We start from the raw sequence: 16,897 nt of genomic DNA, 5'->3' as shown, positions 1-16,897 counted from the left end.
ATATATCTGTCGAATATCAAGGGGTATGTGCCGCTTCGGCTAACCTTTTGCTCGTGTTGCTTTTTGTTCGTTTTGTGCCGAGTTATGACTCGACGGCGGCACGTGACTTTCAAAATTTGTCGACTGGTCATGTGAAAGTTTTTTGCTGCGTTCAATTTAATGAACTCTCACACACACAGCCACACAAAGAGTGTGTGTGTGTGAGTGTGCACCACATACTCGTATGCAAATGAATGATTTTCGAATCGATGACGAAAAATTAAGCTGCACAAATTTAATTAGGCTAAGTGCAATGGAAATCAATGAGCTCAAAGGAGGGAGGAGGGCCGGGGGGAGAGGGTGATGGTGATGGTTCGATGAGGTGCCACCACCTGCTACCTGCTACCTGCCACCTGCTACTTGCCACCTGGCACACCATTTTTCTTTTCCTCTGCCCTGCACCGTCAGAGTTTTAATTAAGTGCGGAAAGCCTTTCCACGAAAGAGTCCTTTGGCCCCTGCGGCGGCAATGGTATCCTGATTCTTTTTTGCATTTCTTTTCGCACACGATGATGTTGTTGTTCTTGCTGCTGCTGTTGTTGTTGCTGTTGTTGCATGTGGTTGTTGCCTGTATCGATTTTGCCTACCCCACTCCTTCTCTCCGATATTTCGCCAGCCTGGAACTTCCGTTTGGTCCGGGCAGTGTGTTGCACACACCTGTGTGTCCCGGTGTGAATGTACGGCCAGGGGGCATATGGTTTTTATAGACCCACAGCTAGAGCAACAGCAGTGCCTACGGCTACGGCCCGTGGCTTGACATTCGCCATTCTGCCGTTTTTTTATGTTAATTTTTATTGCCTTCTTTTTATTGTTTTCTCGTTGCTTCAGCTCCCATTTTGTTGTTTTTTTCATTGCTCTTTCCCTCAGCCATTTGAATTAATTTTATTTAATTTGTGATTTCGTTTTGCTCGACTTTTGCTTCGTCTTCGTCTTCTAGTTTTCCTTTTTCTTCTGCTTCAGTTGATGTTTCTTTTGCAGTTGCTTTTACCCAAGCTTCTACCGCTCTCTTCTCTGCTTTGGGTTAACTTTTCATTTATTTTCGCTTAATTTGCCAGTCAGCGCCCTGCCCTGACCACGTGCATGCAGCTGCTCGAATTCGAATTGCATTTAATTTATTTAAAAATGAACCCAGCCCCTGAAGAAGACCCTGACGATTACGGCGACTGCAATTATTCCAATTATGCGAAACTATTAATTATTTTCCCGCTCCCATTCCCACTCCACAAGCGAGGGGCGTGTGCGCATTCAATGTCCAATGGGGCGTATGGGCAATGTAAAGTATGCTCGAACTGCCCGCACTCCTGCCCTCCCGTGCCGTATCACAATTGCGGTTAAGGCAGGTGAAGAATATCCAACCAGGACACAGTGAATGACATATCCATCGATAGACTCGAAACTGGATCACACTGAAACGTTTCCTTGCCCCGCGAAGATTTTCTCAACTATCGAGCAGCGGCCATTTGCCATTCGCCGTTGTCTAGGAACATTTTTAATTAGTGAAAAGAATGATTTGTGTAGAGCTTCTGTTTTCCCAGCGACTCTTCATAGGCTTCAGCCTGGGTAGAAAGTTTTCATTTTATGCGAGCGAAAATGAGTTCCGGACTTCCCTTCTCCTCCTTCTGTTGATGTTTATTCAACTTGGAAACGATTTTCATTTGGGGTGAATGGAAATGCAAATGGAAATGGCAATGGTAATGGTGTGTGGCGGGTTATGGGTTGCAGGCTGTGGGCTTGTCGTGGGTTGTCGGGTATGTATAACTGGAAGGTGTAATGCAGTTCCTTGTGCATAATTGAAATGCATTCCCACAGCGCTCAAAGGAGCTGCTACCACTCTCTGGGCTGTGGCCAAAAGGCCAAATGCTAATCGATTGCGAAATGCGAAATGAATTTCTATTTAAGCATTAATGAAATTTCATTGCTCAGCAAGAAAGGAGCAAATTCGAAGCAAAAGGAGCCAAAAGAGGCAACCAAAAAGCTGGCAAAAAACTGAGAAATAAGAATGTGCGTGTGCCTTCAGTCGTCTTTGGGGCATGCCCTGTTGTTGCTTGGGTTTTTTTTTCTTGCGATTTTCTGCATGATTTGAAAAGCATTTTTGTTGCTGCTGTTGTTGTTGCGGCAACTGAAGCGGACACAGACAACGTGGCAGTGGTGGCAGTGATGGCAGCAGAGGCGACAGAGTGCTGTAGGGATGCAGTAAAGGCAAAGCCTTTGCCGATAGCTATACTTCAGTCGAATAGAATGCTCTTTTTTTAAGTTTCCACTCTTCATTCCTCGGCGTCCAACTAGATTCGAGATTCGTTTTGGCTGGGACTTTGATTTGATTTTTATTTGATTGGATAGATCCAAAGTGATTGCAGATCTAGCACGGATTAAATGGGAACTGGCTGTAGTGCTGTTAGATTTCTCAGCGATCCTAAACGAAGATTTATATCGATATAGATCTACCGATCCGTAGTCCGCCCCGAGTCGAGACAAGTTTATATTCCGTTGAGAGGGTAACTCAGGATTCGGTTGGCATCACCGCAGAAGCAATTTCCTTTTGCCCTGTTTATTGCCATTTCAATCTGTTTCAATCCTCCGTACCTCCCTCCCTCCCTCCCTCTCACATTTTCGCTCGTTTGGGTCGCACGGATTTGGCTTTCACTTGAACCCAACTGCCTCTAGCCAGCTAGCTCTCCCCTCCCCCTCCCTGTCACTGTCACTGCATCCTCCCCCCGCGTACATCGTTCACACAATTGTTACAATTTTCCTCGCTGGCTCTGTGGCTGTGCGGCTGCTGGCGGCATCTTTTGAAGTTTTCTCCCACCCGCTGAGTCCGCTGTCCCGCTGTCGGGAAGGATAATGCGAACAAGTGGATGAAAATGTTTGACACGGAACAACAGGAGGAGCAGGCAAGTGCAGTGGCCATACCCAACGCCCCACCCTACATGCATGTGCGTGTGTGTGTGCTGGTGTGTGTTTGTGTGTGAACTCTGTTCTGTTTGCCGTGCTGTGGCCTGCTGCCTGCCTGTCCCGTCGCTGCTTCCGTTTCCGCTTTGAGCTGCTGCAGCAGCTGCTTCTCGCTGCTTCTGCTTCTGCTCCTGCTTCTCGATCTCTGCTTTTGGGCCCTTTGGGCACCAAATTTCAAAATAATTTACAATGACGTCACCAGGCCGCCAGAGTGCCGTAGGCCATAGGGAAGATTGTGGGGCTGGATGGTAGGTTGACTGTCGGGTTTTGCTGCATATGTTTGCATAACATTGCAGAACTCTTTTGCAGCACAGAAACCAAACCCCTGTCTATCCAAAGCCTCCCACCAATGGCAGGGGTGACGGTGACGGTGATGGTGGCCCACAGTGCGTATGCTTGACCTTCGAATTGGCTTCGAAGCGGCCCCTCCACACAGATCAATAAATTTTCTCCCCCCTCTCAGTCTCTCTGCTTGTATTTTTTGGTGGCCTTTTGTTGTTGTTGTTGTAGTTATATTTCTGCTGCTTGTTGAGTCGTAAAAAGAATTACGCAAAAAAACAATACAAAAAGGAAGAAAATAAAAATAAAAACAACAAAAAATAAAAACCGAAATAAAAGTGAGAGAAGAACGGAAAAACCCAAATAAAAACGTGAAAAGCCGGAGCCGCAAAATGCACAGCGGAAGCATAGAGAAAAACTCACAAAAATCACAAAAAAAATAGAACAGAAAGCGAGACAGAGAGAGAGAGAGGGCGAGCGAGAGAAACCTTAAAAGCCAAGCGAAAGAATCGAAAAGGAAAGAACACACACACACACTGACACACATAAATTTCGACTCTCTTCGTGTGTGAGTTTTTGCCCCATGTTTGTTTCAAATTAAAATCACGCAGAGCACGTGCAATTTCCACACAGACACAACACACACACAGACACACACAGCGGAGTATAGGTGGAGGCACACACACACTAATACACACAAGCACCTTAGCATATTAAAAAGCAAAACTCGCCAGCGCCGCAGTGCGTAGAACGCGTTGAATGTTGGCCAGAGAACCACCGGAATCAGACCATGGCCCACTCCCAGAGCCTGCCCCCAAAAATCGACTGGCAGCAGGCAGCAGGAGCTGCAGGAGCAGCAGCAGATCCTAGACAAGCAAATAATTTACAATTTCTATGCACAAAGCTAAAGGGTATGAGCTGGTAGCTAGATATATAGCCATAAATAATGGGTAGACACAGGCATATGTATGTATGTACATATGTTTTCATGTACGTAAATATGTACAGCTAAGCATACATCCATATGCATCGTATATGGCCGAATCAGCGGCAGTTAAGCCAAAAACTAAATGAACAGCAGCATAAGAGAGCGAGACAGCACAGAGAGGGAGCGAGTGAGAGAGAAGGATAAACTTTGCAGGCATTCTTGTTGTTGTTTGGGATCATCTCATTTATTGTGTGTGCGGCTCAAATACAAATAAATAAGAGTACGGCTAAAGCACTTTGCTCTGCTTAAGAAAACTCTTTTGGAAAACGAATTTATGTGGCAGTCAATTGCCTTTGCCTTTCGTTTTGCCCGACTGCATTCATAAATAATAAGTAATTAGTGGCACTGACACATACATAAATGCTGAAAGAAACTTGTGCCAGAGGAGCAACTACACAAAGCACCGGACACAGGCACCAGGCACAACCCCGGGGCCACTTCACATATGAAATGATAGGAAATGAAATGAAGTGCTAAAAGGCTTACTGGCACGCGTACAATTTATTGTTTGAATAATTCATTTGCTGTATCAATCAATTTATGTATCTACGCCACAGAAACCCCTCAGTTCCATGCTCCTCCTGTTGAGCATAACTATTAACTGGCAGTTAAATAATCAAATATTCAGGTTAACTTCGCCACGCATTCCTTACAGTAACTTGAAGTAACTTGAAGAGCAGCAGAGCTTACATTCGACACAGGTCCAAAGACGAGCTTCAACTTTCCAATTTTTAAGCCAAATCCCATCACAAAGACAGAGACACAGTATGCCAAGACAAAGACAGAGACAGGGGCAAAGACAAAGGCAAAGACACAGACAAAGACACAGACAAAGACACAGACAAAGACTCCAGCTAAGCCAAAGGCTTGGTCTAAAACAAAGACAAGAACTAAGAGAGATGGATGCGAGGGATTCTCCCTTTCCCTCTCTCTGTCTTCTGCAACTCTCAGGCTCTGGCGGAGCTTATTGAGTGCTTCCTGAAAGGGAGAGTCGAGAGGATTTATTAGCGGGAGAACGGCTGGGCGTTAAGACTGTTGCCATAACCACTTAACCCCGTCTCACAAACAGTAGCGAGGGGTGGTGTGGGGGGAACAGGGAGCCGGCTGTACAACGCATTTACGATTGAGCCAAGGGCTAAGCCGTCTCTCGGCGCCTAAAAAGCGGCGAATGTGCGTGCGAATGGCCTACAATCTATACTGCCACTTTGCACCCTTCTCCTGCCACCATGCCAACCCCTTGCCCCTACAGCCCTTCTGCCTTTTACACCCCTTTCACCCCACACACACATACTTCTCACACCCTTTGAGCCACCTTCTCCTACTCTTTTGTATTCCCACCGCAAACTGCTTTTGTTTTATGATGTTTTCACTTGCCAGTTGTTGCTCCTTCGCCCTCACGCTCTGTGTGTTGCTGCCTCAGCTGGTTGCATGCAAAGTTCAATCAAAATAAATCAGTTGCCTAGAACATTACAGACTTCCAGTAGCAAACACACACACACAGAGAGAGAGCGAGAGGAGCGACAGAGTAACAATGGATGAAGCTGAGGGCCTTGGGGTAGGTATGTCGAGTGGGGGCTTAGGGTAAGGGTTAACAGAAGAAGCCTGTGCCTGTGTGCTGTCGAGCCGTCACGTCACGGAACATCTACGCGCACCCTCCACACACACCCCATACATTCATTCCGTCTTCAAACTCCTCAAGTGCCCAATTAATTTTGGCGTGTGCGAGTCAAACTTCTTGAATCTAATCGCGGAAACACACACACAATGGGAAGACGAATGGGAGCAACAGCAGCGCAGCAGAAGGACATGGAGAAGAAAACAGAGCAGAAAATATGCTTCTGCAATAATAATTGCAGATGGAAGGGAAACGTATGCTTCAAAAGAGGATAATTCTCTGCTAGAACTGTTCACCTTATAAAAAGAAAAGAAAATGCTGTCTTAAAGTCGTTTACGGATTACCGTGTCCGTATCAATCCTTTGGACTCACACAAACTGCAACTCGAGTGCTCCGCTGCGAGTCTTGGCCTCGGTATTTAGTTAATTTATTTATTCCATTAGGCAACTTTTATTTGGGTTAACTGTCAGTTAAGCTGTCAGTTTAAGGTTGCACCAAAAAAAAGGAAAAGAACCAACACACACACACACACACAGCTGGAAGTGTCAGCCTGTTCTCGGAGTCGAGCATCGGTGGAGTAGGCCTTCCTCGGACATACTTTCAGATGATTACGAGTACTCGCATGACTCGTAATTAGTCAGGTGGCAGTCGAGAGGCAGGCAGATTGTGCCGCACGCCCGAGTGGATTACAGACTGCCAACCACATTCTATGGAACACACACTAAAAGTTTTTTAATGAGTTCGTTGCCAGTTTGGTGGCGGATATCGATGGTGGGCGCGGTGCGGTGCAGTGTGCTGCAGGGATTGAATAATTTCAAATTTGCATTTGAAACAATATTCTCTCTGCTCTCTCTCTCTCTCTCTCTCTCTCTGTCTATTCTAACCCCCTCCCTCGCTCTTTTGTTATTTTTGTATAGCTTTGACTTTGGTTTCGATTTAGAATTGCAAATTGGGTCAACTTTTTGTTGTTTTTCTTGTTTTTGCTTCTTGTTTCAGCTGCTGCCTTAGCCTGCCTGCTTGCTACTCGTACTTCTACACGTACTTAATGTGCCCCTGTGCTCCCCCCACCCCTGTGCCCCCCTGCTGTGGCCCCCATTTTGCTTTATTGCTTGCGCTTCTTCTTGTTTGGTTCTTCGCCGACTCTGGCTGATTCTTCACAGACTTCCCCGACCTGTGCCTTCGGCTGAGACTCCAATTCGGGACTGACTCTCTTTCTCCCCTTCAGCACTGATTCTAATTCGCCTTGGCCAGCCACCCGTCCCCCTGCCAACTGCGCATTCCTTGAACTGTTTCATTTTTGACGGCGCCAACGCGTCGTATGAGCAATTTCCCATTTTGCAAAATATTTTTTCTGTTTTCAGCCTCGCCAAAAATGAAACAAGAAGCAATTGGAATTGGCATCGGAAAGGGGCAAGCGGCATGTGGCATGTGGCAAGTGGCGAAGCCTGCTAATGGTTCGGGGAATAGGAATGGAAACTGAAGTACTAGTAGGCTTATGTAAGCTCCCAGCACCAGCACCAGCACTGGAGTTGTTCAGTTCTGTTTGGTTCTTGGCTAAAATATTAATTAACTCTGCCCCGCAGATGCACTGTTCGTCCTTCCAGCTCTTGGGCCTCCCGCCTCCAGCCTCCTGCCTCCTGCTGCAAGCTCTTTAGGCCTCTGTCTGCTACTCTTTCTACTCTACGGCTCGAGGCTGCAGCTTGGAGTGGATTGGAGTGGCGCCCCAAAGGCAAATTATGTTGTCTGTGTCTCTCTGTGTCTGTCTGTGTGTGTGTCTTTCCGACTGTGTTTGTGTGTCTCTCTCTCTCTCTCTCCCTGTGTTTCTGTGTCCGTTTACCGTTTGCCAGTGCATTAATTAAGGTAAACAACCAAACACAGACACACTTTTCCACAGGGACGACAGTGGGCGTAGATCTGGGTGCAAGAGTGGGCAAACGAGAATAAGAATGAGAGGCAGAAGCACAGACACAGACACAGACACAGATAGAGGTGAAAGCTGAGCCGCTTCTGGCTTGATGCTTGATGAGTGTTTCAGCTCGTTATGGCCTGGGTGCGGGATGTGGGCCTCAGCTCTGATCCTTTTGGCTCCTGGCTGCTCCTGTCTGCTTGCTGCTTCTTGAGCGGCTTTTAAGCGGGTTTTCGAACACCTTTTGCGAATGTCTCTTCTCCGGCACACGCACCATGCAACGAACAGTAAAAAAAATTGACAAAAATGGAAACTTGGAAAACACTTGAACAAACAACAAACAAACAAGAACAACAAGAGCAACGGGAACGGCAACAACGGCAACAACGGCTACGACAACGGGAATCACGCGCGGCAACGCGGCACGCACCTGCAGCACGACTCTGCCCCTGCATGCCACATCAGTGAAGCTCTGGCACACTCTCCACACAATCCACACACTCCACTACCCCCAGCCCATGCTCTCGCTCAGGTGGAGTTAACTGCGGCAAGGGGAGAAACTTTCCCCAAAAAAAAAAAACACAAAAAAAACCACAAAAAACGAAGCTTTAACTCAGTGACTGACGCATAGATTGATTGACTGATGGATAGATTGACTAACTGAATTTTAAAGTATTGACTCAATGATTGACTGATGGATGGTTAGATTGACAAACTGACTGACTAACTGACGGCTGGCTGGCTGGCTGGACTGGTCGCTAACTGAATGAGTGATGGTTGCTTGGTTGTTTGGTTGGTTTGACTCACTGACTGACGGATTGAGTGACGGATTGACGGATTGACTAACTGACTGACTGACTGACTGACAGACGACAGTCGCCGCCAAGCGCGGAACGCGATGCACGAATACGTTGTGACGACGTGACTGCGACTGCGACGACTGAACCGAACAGAACGCCAGAAAGAGTGTCGCTGCCGCAGCTGGAAGACCAGCGCCAGAGCCAGAGCCACAACCAGAAACCAGAAAGCAGCGCCAGAGCCGAACCGAATACGAACAACGAGCCACAACGAGCGGCTAAAGCCGAGACTTTGACCGAGGCCGAGGCCAGGCCCGAGGCCCCGTGGCCCCAGCCGAGACCGAGGAAAATCCCCCCTCCCCCAAAAACAAATGTGGAGCCGACAAACCAAGCGAACTGAGGAGCGACGGCAAACCGAAGTTGCGACCGAAGCAAGCACGTGCGATTTGCTGCAGTGGCTCCTATTCCATTCTCTGATGGCTCTGGCGGGTTCAGGCTCTGGTGATGGCTTCAGCGATGGAGTTCCCCGAGCTGCACTCTGACTGGCGCTGACTGGCGTCTGCTGCCTGCCTGCCTGCCTGCCTGCTGCCTCTGCGTGTTGCGTGCTGTGTCCTCTGTGTGTGCTGTGTGGCAGGTACAACTCCTATGCCGCCTCCTGCTTCCCGCTGCAGCACGCCACAGCACACCGGACAGAGAGAGGAATACAGAGAGCGAGAGAGAGCGAGAGAAGGAGAAGAGGATGCGAGAAACTGGGCAAAAGGCAAACAGTTTTAGTGCCACTTGGCACGAAACACAAACGGCTGAAGCGGTACCCAAAAAATAAAAAGGAGAAAAAAGGGAAAACAACAGAGAGAAAAACATGGAGAAAAAATTAGAGCCTGGCTGAATGAACATGGCTAAGCAGGAGTGGGGGGGTCGAAGAGGGGCGGCCCAAGAGACCGGAGGGACACTGGCGACACTCTGGCCGGCTCGACTCGGCTTGGCCGCTTGGGCACTGGAGCGTGCCCCCTGTGGCATGCCATGGCAGTGTGGCAGGTGATGCCGGTGGCGGGGGGCGACGGAACACACACGAAATTCCGCTGAGGCCAGCGGCGGCGGTGGCGGCAGCAACGAAACAAAAAAAAACTAGGTGAAAACTGTAAACGAAACACGGAAAACGGAGTGAAAATCGAATCGAATGAAGGGGAAACCGCAAAGCCATCAGCGACGACACTCGTTCCCCATTCTTCCTGCCCCATTCTTCCTGCTTTCTGCCACATACATGTGTCTGTATGTATATGTGCCACATATGTGGCTAGGTGTGTGTGTGTGTGTGTGTGTGTTCCGTGCAGCATTGTTCTGGCCCGACTTCCTCCATTATTAATGTGTGCTTTAAAATGCCGCCGGGCTCGTTATGCTCGCCTTCCTCTTTTCGCCTTTTGTTGATGTTGCTCTTGCCGCACGGAATCATGTCCGGGGAGGAGTGGTGGAGGGGAGGGGGGTGACTTGATTATAATAATGCGAATCTATGCCCTGACACACACACACACGCACGCATGCCACATGGTGGGTGTGGAGCTGGTGGGAAGGATGCGTGTCACGTGTGCACTTGAATGCATTGCAGGCAGGCAGGCAGGCAGCCGAGGCTGCAGCTAAAGCGCGCCAACACGGCGTATGAGTAATGCAATTATTAATAAATAAACACGCGGCACACATACACACACACACAGACACCAAGGCACGCAAGGAAAGCTGCAGTAAGAGTGAGAGGATGTAGATGCACGGAGCTTTAAGCTGATTCTTTGACAAGTTTATGCCAAGCTCATACACGAACTTTGCCCAAAAGCTTTGTCGCTTCTAAAAGTTCCGATGCGAAAGCTAAGCTCAACCTTTGAGAGCTTTATCCGTGGCTCATGAAAGCTTACGGCCCAGCTTTTTGTGCCTCAACTTAGTCCTAGTTGCTTTGAGGGAAGCTTTCGAGTTGGGGTACAACTTTCAGCGGAATAGATAGTCGGAAGTTGTTGACTTGGAAGCTTCAGCAGAGTGGGATCAGTGCAGAGTCTATTGCATCCTTCAGCATATCTTTAACCTTAAACATACAATAAATAGCCCCTTTAATTAAATATTAATTGAATCCCATTTAAAAGCTGCTTTCAAACGGGCATTTAAAATGAAGCAGATGCTCAACAAACTCGTTGCACCACCCACAATCGATTCGAGTGATTTTCCAGTACACAAATTGTTCTAATTTGAATATTAGGTATATATAACAAAAAGAAAAATGCAGATGTAATTGCTAATAAAGTCTGCCTGAAAGAGAGCTAAAGACCTATAGGCAGATATAGTGAGGGTACCACATAAATGGGCCATAAAGTGTAGAGACACATGAGGAAGTACATAGTTACCTACATATGACACCATGTTAGGATTCAGTGAGATAATAAAAAAATATATACAGATATGTATGTACATTGTTCAGGTTCGTTCCAGATAATTCCTCTGACCTGACCACACCAGCAATTAATTTACCCTCGTCTTCTATTTATGCAGTACCAAACACCGAAAACGACGTCTGTGTTTTTCAACCCCAGATTTTCCCTATCATAGGCTGAACCGCACCTCCCACCGGACATCACAGACAGCTTAATTTTGCTTTAGTTTGTTTTTAAGGGTACTGATCAAAACTTTTAGCTTTGGTCGCTGAACTTTTAACAGCAGAAAAATAACGAAGCAGGCCAACAGGTTACAGTTGCGCCCTGATTGAGCACTGCTTAATCGAAAGACAGCTTGCGGTATAATTTCAAGGAAACATTAGACACATCTTGTTTGATTTGAGTCTACAATTAATTGGAAATAATATATTTACACCCGCATTGGGGTCTTTGTTTTCCAGAAAAGTATATCTAAAGATGGTAAAAACTTAATAATTTATCCCATAAAACCTCCCCTATTAACCCTTCATTAAATGGAGCAACATAAATTCAGATAAGTATGTCCAAAACTACCTTTAAACATACGTTATTTCCAGTTCGAACGGTAAACTTACGCAGCTAGAAATGTTTTGATAAATTGATAGACACTTACCTGAGGATGAAAGCACAAAAGGGCAGCACATCAGTCATCAGTGAGATAATTGCCAAAAGAGAGTTGTGGAAAGAAAGAATGATCGAGATTAGCAAATGGGGAAAGACTGTAACACAATATAAAATAGTAGATACATATAGAAATAGTTACAGAGATACAAAGTTAGGTTAAAGTATATGCTAGATACAAGTGCCAAGCAAAGGCTACGAGCGTCGAGTGCGATTGGCAACTAAGGGAAACAAAGAAGCACGAGAATAAAAAGATTTGGAGATCGGAGATCACAGATTGAATAACGCAGATCGAAGATCGTTGAACAGAATAGCTGTCAGATGGTTTTCAGAAGACTAACAGTCAAAATCCTGTCAGATACACAGTTAAATTGTTAGCACAGTTTCAGTTTCAGTTTCAGTTGCAGGCTGAACACACACAGAGCAGTTAGTACGATTCGAATCACACACAAACAGAGAGAGAGATAGAGAAGGCGGGGAATAGGCAGAAAGAGGGGAAAGGGGATGGATTGCTGGATTCGTTGGAGGTGTGGGATTGGGGGAGGAACCGCTTCGCTTTGGCTGTTCACTTACCCGCCAGCAACAAGTATCATCTGCATGTTGGCTCTCTGGTTCTATATGCGTCTCGAATGAATCCACGTCAATGTCAGTGTATTGATCTGTACGAGTATGCGTGTGCGTGTGCGTGTGTGCTTGTGGGTATGTGCGTGAATATGAAGTGTGGTGTGGTGTGATGGGGTGTGGTTGGTATCTGTGTTTTTGTGTCGTAGTATCTATGGATGGAATAAATGCAACTGGCTGACTACAATGCCGCCTCCTGGCCTCCTGGCTGCGACGCTTTGGCCCTGGCCGCTTGCAGCTGCATGACGGCCGCTGCCCGGGCCAGAGCACACCTCAAGCCGCCTCCTCCTGAGCGCACTGGTCGCCGCTCCTTGGGCAGCTCGCAGCCCCTGCACAAGCGTACGCGTACGCGTCGATGTTAGCTTTGTTTCACTGTACGAGTATCACGAACCGGCACTTGCACTGCCAGCGGCAACGGCAGCGGAACTTTGCCTCCGTTTGGTGTCTGTGGTCGTTTGTGGTCTTTGTTTGCCGGCAGCTCCATTTGCTGTGCGGCATTTGGTTATAGACTTGGCTGGCGTCACTTATTCAATTACGGCATTTTGTTGCATGGTCAACAGACCAACGATATCCTACAGACACGATACCAAAACAGATGAAGATGGCTTGAGATATGCACATGAAAAGCGGCAAAGCCACCCATCTACTTATTGATAATTCCAATCAGAGAACAACGTCTCGATTGCGCCCGAGCGAGCCAAAGATTTGGCTGCTTGGCAATTTATTATATTACTTTTGGAATGCATTTTCGGGGCATGAATAAAGCTTCACCGTCTATCGTATATTGCCTATCGACGCCGCTGGCTTGGCTTTATCGATCGTTCGATTGCACACCCCGAAACGTGGGCAACTCGCACTTCCTGCCCTTCCCCTCCCGTTCCCACACTTTGCACTTTTTTTTTTTGTAATTTTTGTATGGCTGCTTGCGGTTGATTTGTTGCTGTTTTTGTATTTGTTTGTTTATTTGTTGGTATTCTCATTTGCAATTACAATTCAGCGGTTCAGCTGCGGTTGCTGTGACACATGTTGCTTCTGTGCCCCTCCCGGCTGCTGCTTCAACTCGGTTGCAACTGCTGCAACTTTTTATTTGCGGTTATTTATTTATATGGGCTTCCTTTTCTGTATTTTCTGTAGCACTTTTGCGGACAACTTTTTGCTGCCGACTTTTTGGGGCACCGAAAAAAAAACCAACTCTTAAAAAAACAGATGGAAATTGCTCTCTGTGAAATGATTTACACATTTGCGGTGGATCGAATTTAGTTTGTTATTGTTGGTGTTTCATTCCGTTTCGTTTCGCTTCGTTTCGTTTTATTGGCACTGTGGTTTCGATTCCCCCCTTCTAACACTTTGGTGGCGTCGCCAAGGTCGTTCCTCTATCGGATGCAGGCCGCAAAAATATTCTATTCAAGTCTCGCTCCCACACTCTCGCACACGCACACTCACACACAGCACGTACAGCTGTTGTTGTTGCTGCTGCTGTTGTTGCAAGCAGCTGTTTTTGTAGTTGTCGAAGTGGAAGCAAAGTTGGGAAGAAAGGAAATATTATCGTAGGTACACACGCTGGGCACCACCGAGCGGATTGGCGCCACTCGGACAACTGGATGGGCGCTTTGCTCTGTTGGTGGCACTGCCAGTAGCTGTCACTGCTGCGCTACTGCTGCTGCTTCTTCGTTTCAATTAATTAATTAAACACAAATTTTTGTCGTTTGTTTTGTATCGCATATAATTACAAAGCAAAATATTACGCATACGCCAGGGCGACGCCATAATGCCCTAGGGAAATATACACACACACATACAGACAGGCAGAGAGAGAGGGAAAGACAGCCAGAGCAAGAGACCGGCCGAAAATAGTGACAAAAAAGTTGAGGGGAATATAATAAAAAACTGAAATTTTAATAAATGTAAATAAAGACGAGAGAACATCGCACAGCTGCTTTATTCCATGTGGAAATTGCTGCCGCTTCTTACTGCAGACATGCGCCCCTGATCGAGACAAACACACACACACACATACAAGCACAAACCATCCGCTGCTTTTTTTCATTAAGGAAATTTGTTTACGTTTTGGGCCAGAAACGGAACCAGCACCGGAAAGCAACTAAACCAGTTAACACACACTCACACAGACACACACAGACACACAAACAGACACACAGCAAGATGGCAACATGGATTCATGTCTGTATGTCAGACTTTGTGTATTAATTTCCATTGAATGTGTATGTTTTATTTAAATTTTTGCTGGTTTTTATTATCGCTTTATTTTCGGTCGGAAAGAGGAATTTCCCTCGATTCGCACATTGCGTATACGTAACGAAAATGCCGCGCGCGCGGTCCAAAATGTAAATTGCAGCCCAGCGTTGTTTCATTTGCCAAAACGTTTCCCCAACGCACCGCACACACACACACACAGCCAGCATGACACACAGAGAGGCAGCAAGAGAGAGAGACAGAGAGTGAGAGCAATAGGGTGAAGGAAAGAGAAGGAGCAAGAGCAGAATCAAAAGCAAGAGCAAGAGATGGGCAGAGAGAGAGAGAAAGAGCTTCGTGAGACGTCGGCATCTCATGGACTTGGACACGGACACGGACACGGCATGGACCCGGCTTTGGCAATGTAACACTGACACACTGACATCGACATGAAAACTTGGCTCCAGAAGAAGAGGAGGTTGGGGGGACTGCGACTGGGACTGCGACTGGGAAACGGGTGGCGTAAGCAGAAGGGCGAAGCGTAATGCAGACGATAGGGTAGGTCAATCCCAGTCATTTCAGTGTGTGTGTTTGTGTGTGGGTGTGTGGGTGTGTGTGTGTGGGGTTCAGAGATGGTAAATGTCGTTTTGCAGTTGATAGGTTTTCCGACCTCTTCAAAGAGTTGACATTTTTGTGGGTTAGATTTAGCTGGGAAAATGGTTTTCATTAGCGAGCACACAAAAACAAAGATCTGTTTACGAGCATTGCAGATGCCCCAAGAACATTTACCGATGAACAAAAGACAGTCAGAGTTACAGTTTTAATTTACTGTTGAGCGGATTTGGATTGAAATTGAATTAGGGAATGCGTGGAGCTTTCTGTAGGGTTTGAGACTCACAAGAGTGAGACTAGCGCTAAAGCTTCTCTTCTTATTGCTCCTTAGATTAATCTCTTGGTACCCCAAATATTTCCCAACTATATATTGCCGATGCTATGGATAATATTCAATTGAATTTATAGTTTGACGAGATTTGGCTGACGGATGTATGGAGGGTGCAGATGAAGGCGCTGCAGCTAAAACTTGAATGTTTTTAAGCTCCTAATGAAGTTGTTATCAAAATCCTTACTGTTAATCGGCTCGCACACACACAGAGACAATGCAGAGATAACAGACTTTGGTGTTACGCGCAGGTCAGCGGAAGACAATCACAGAAATTCACTTGCAGGAGGATGTGGGAGAAGTGGCGAGAAGGAAGAACGAATAGCCGTAACGGAATTGCCGGAAACTCTTTAATTTATCAAATGGCACAATAACAATAACAACCAAAACAAAGTGCAAGAGACAGAGATGGAGACGAACGGATAACGATAAGCAGAAAACTATTGCAAACGGTAAACGCTAAACGGCAAGCGGTAAACGGTAATGGAACACGACACAAAGTCAGTGATAGAGGAGCGAGGCGGTGACAGAGCGACATTGAGACGGTCGACGGTCGACAGGCGACGAGCGAAGAACGACGCGACGCGCCAAGAGGCAAACAACGAACGAAAGTGAACGCAACGCAACGCAGTGGGACAACAATGCTGCGACGAATGATACGAACAACGAAACGAAACGAAGCGAACAACAGCCCGAAATCAAATCAAAGAAGAACAAGCAGAGTGGCAGAGGCAGCCAGAGCCAGAGCCAGAAGCAATCACAAACATTTCTTCGTGTTTCACATTTTTGCCAAAACGTTTCCCGTTAGCTCTGCGTGATGCTGTGTCGTTGGTTTGGATGCTGCTGCTGCTGCTGCGGGTACGGGCACTGGCACTGCTTGAAAAGGCACTGCTTGAAAGAGAGCGAGAGCACGCCACTCTGGACACGTGAGAATACAGCGTCAAACACGAGCACTCGCACTAATGGAGCACACCAGGCGTGTGGGTGGCTTGTGGACTGAGGAGAGGCGCCAAAGCGAGAGAGAGCGAGCACGCACACACGAGTCAGAGCGAGACAGAGCGCTGATATGGCTGATGGATGGATTAGTTACTGGCTAAACGAACGAACGCAAGAGAGAGAGAGAAAGAGACTAAGAGAATGAACGAAAGAGAGCGCGTAGCACACACAAACACACACACACAGACACCGTGTGAATGGGTGCGTAAAACGTGCTTAAGCTACCGAAACGCGTTCTATAAGCATTACTCGTATTACGGATATGACATTGATTCGGTGCATTAAATTTCCCCGTCCTCCCCATAAACGGAATGTCATCATTCGCATGCTGAAATATTCGCACCAAGTAAGCGACACAAACAACAACAACAAAAAAACACACAAAACAAACAAATCACATTCGTCTGGCACACATTTGTAAGTTGAGAACTAGCAGCACGATTGTTGGATGCATTTTATGGCACATCAGCTGTTTGTACTCGAGCACTCGCGTATTTCCATCGA

The 16,897-nt window shown here is 46.8% G+C and overlaps 1 protein-coding gene across 12 annotated transcripts in view; it reads right to left on the bottom strand.

Annotated features, from left to right (window-relative positions):
• LOC117892502 (potassium voltage-gated channel protein Shaker) overlaps positions 1-16,897 on the bottom strand; it is a 106,003-nt gene that overhangs the window by 48,798 nt on the left and 40,308 nt on the right. Inside the window, exon 1 of one of the 12 annotated variants that reach the window (XM_034798870.1) lies at positions 12,217-12,337. The exons of the other annotated variants lie outside the window; for them this stretch is intronic. Within the exon in view, the coding sequence (XP_034654761.1) occupies positions 12,217-12,242 (26 nt within the window). The 5' untranslated portion in view covers positions 12,243-12,337. Of the gene's footprint in view, positions 1-12,216; positions 12,338-16,897 lie in introns of those variants that run through there. 12 annotated transcript variants of the gene reach the window in all.

The sequence above is a fragment of the Drosophila subobscura genome, chromosome A (genome assembly GCF_008121235.1).
Source record: "Drosophila subobscura isolate 14011-0131.10 chromosome A, UCBerk_Dsub_1.0, whole genome shotgun sequence".
NCBI classification, from domain to species: domain Eukaryota; kingdom Metazoa; phylum Arthropoda; class Insecta; order Diptera; family Drosophilidae; genus Drosophila; species Drosophila subobscura.
Note: the sequence above shows the minus strand (reverse complement) of the source record. Positions and strands in the feature narration are given on the sequence as shown.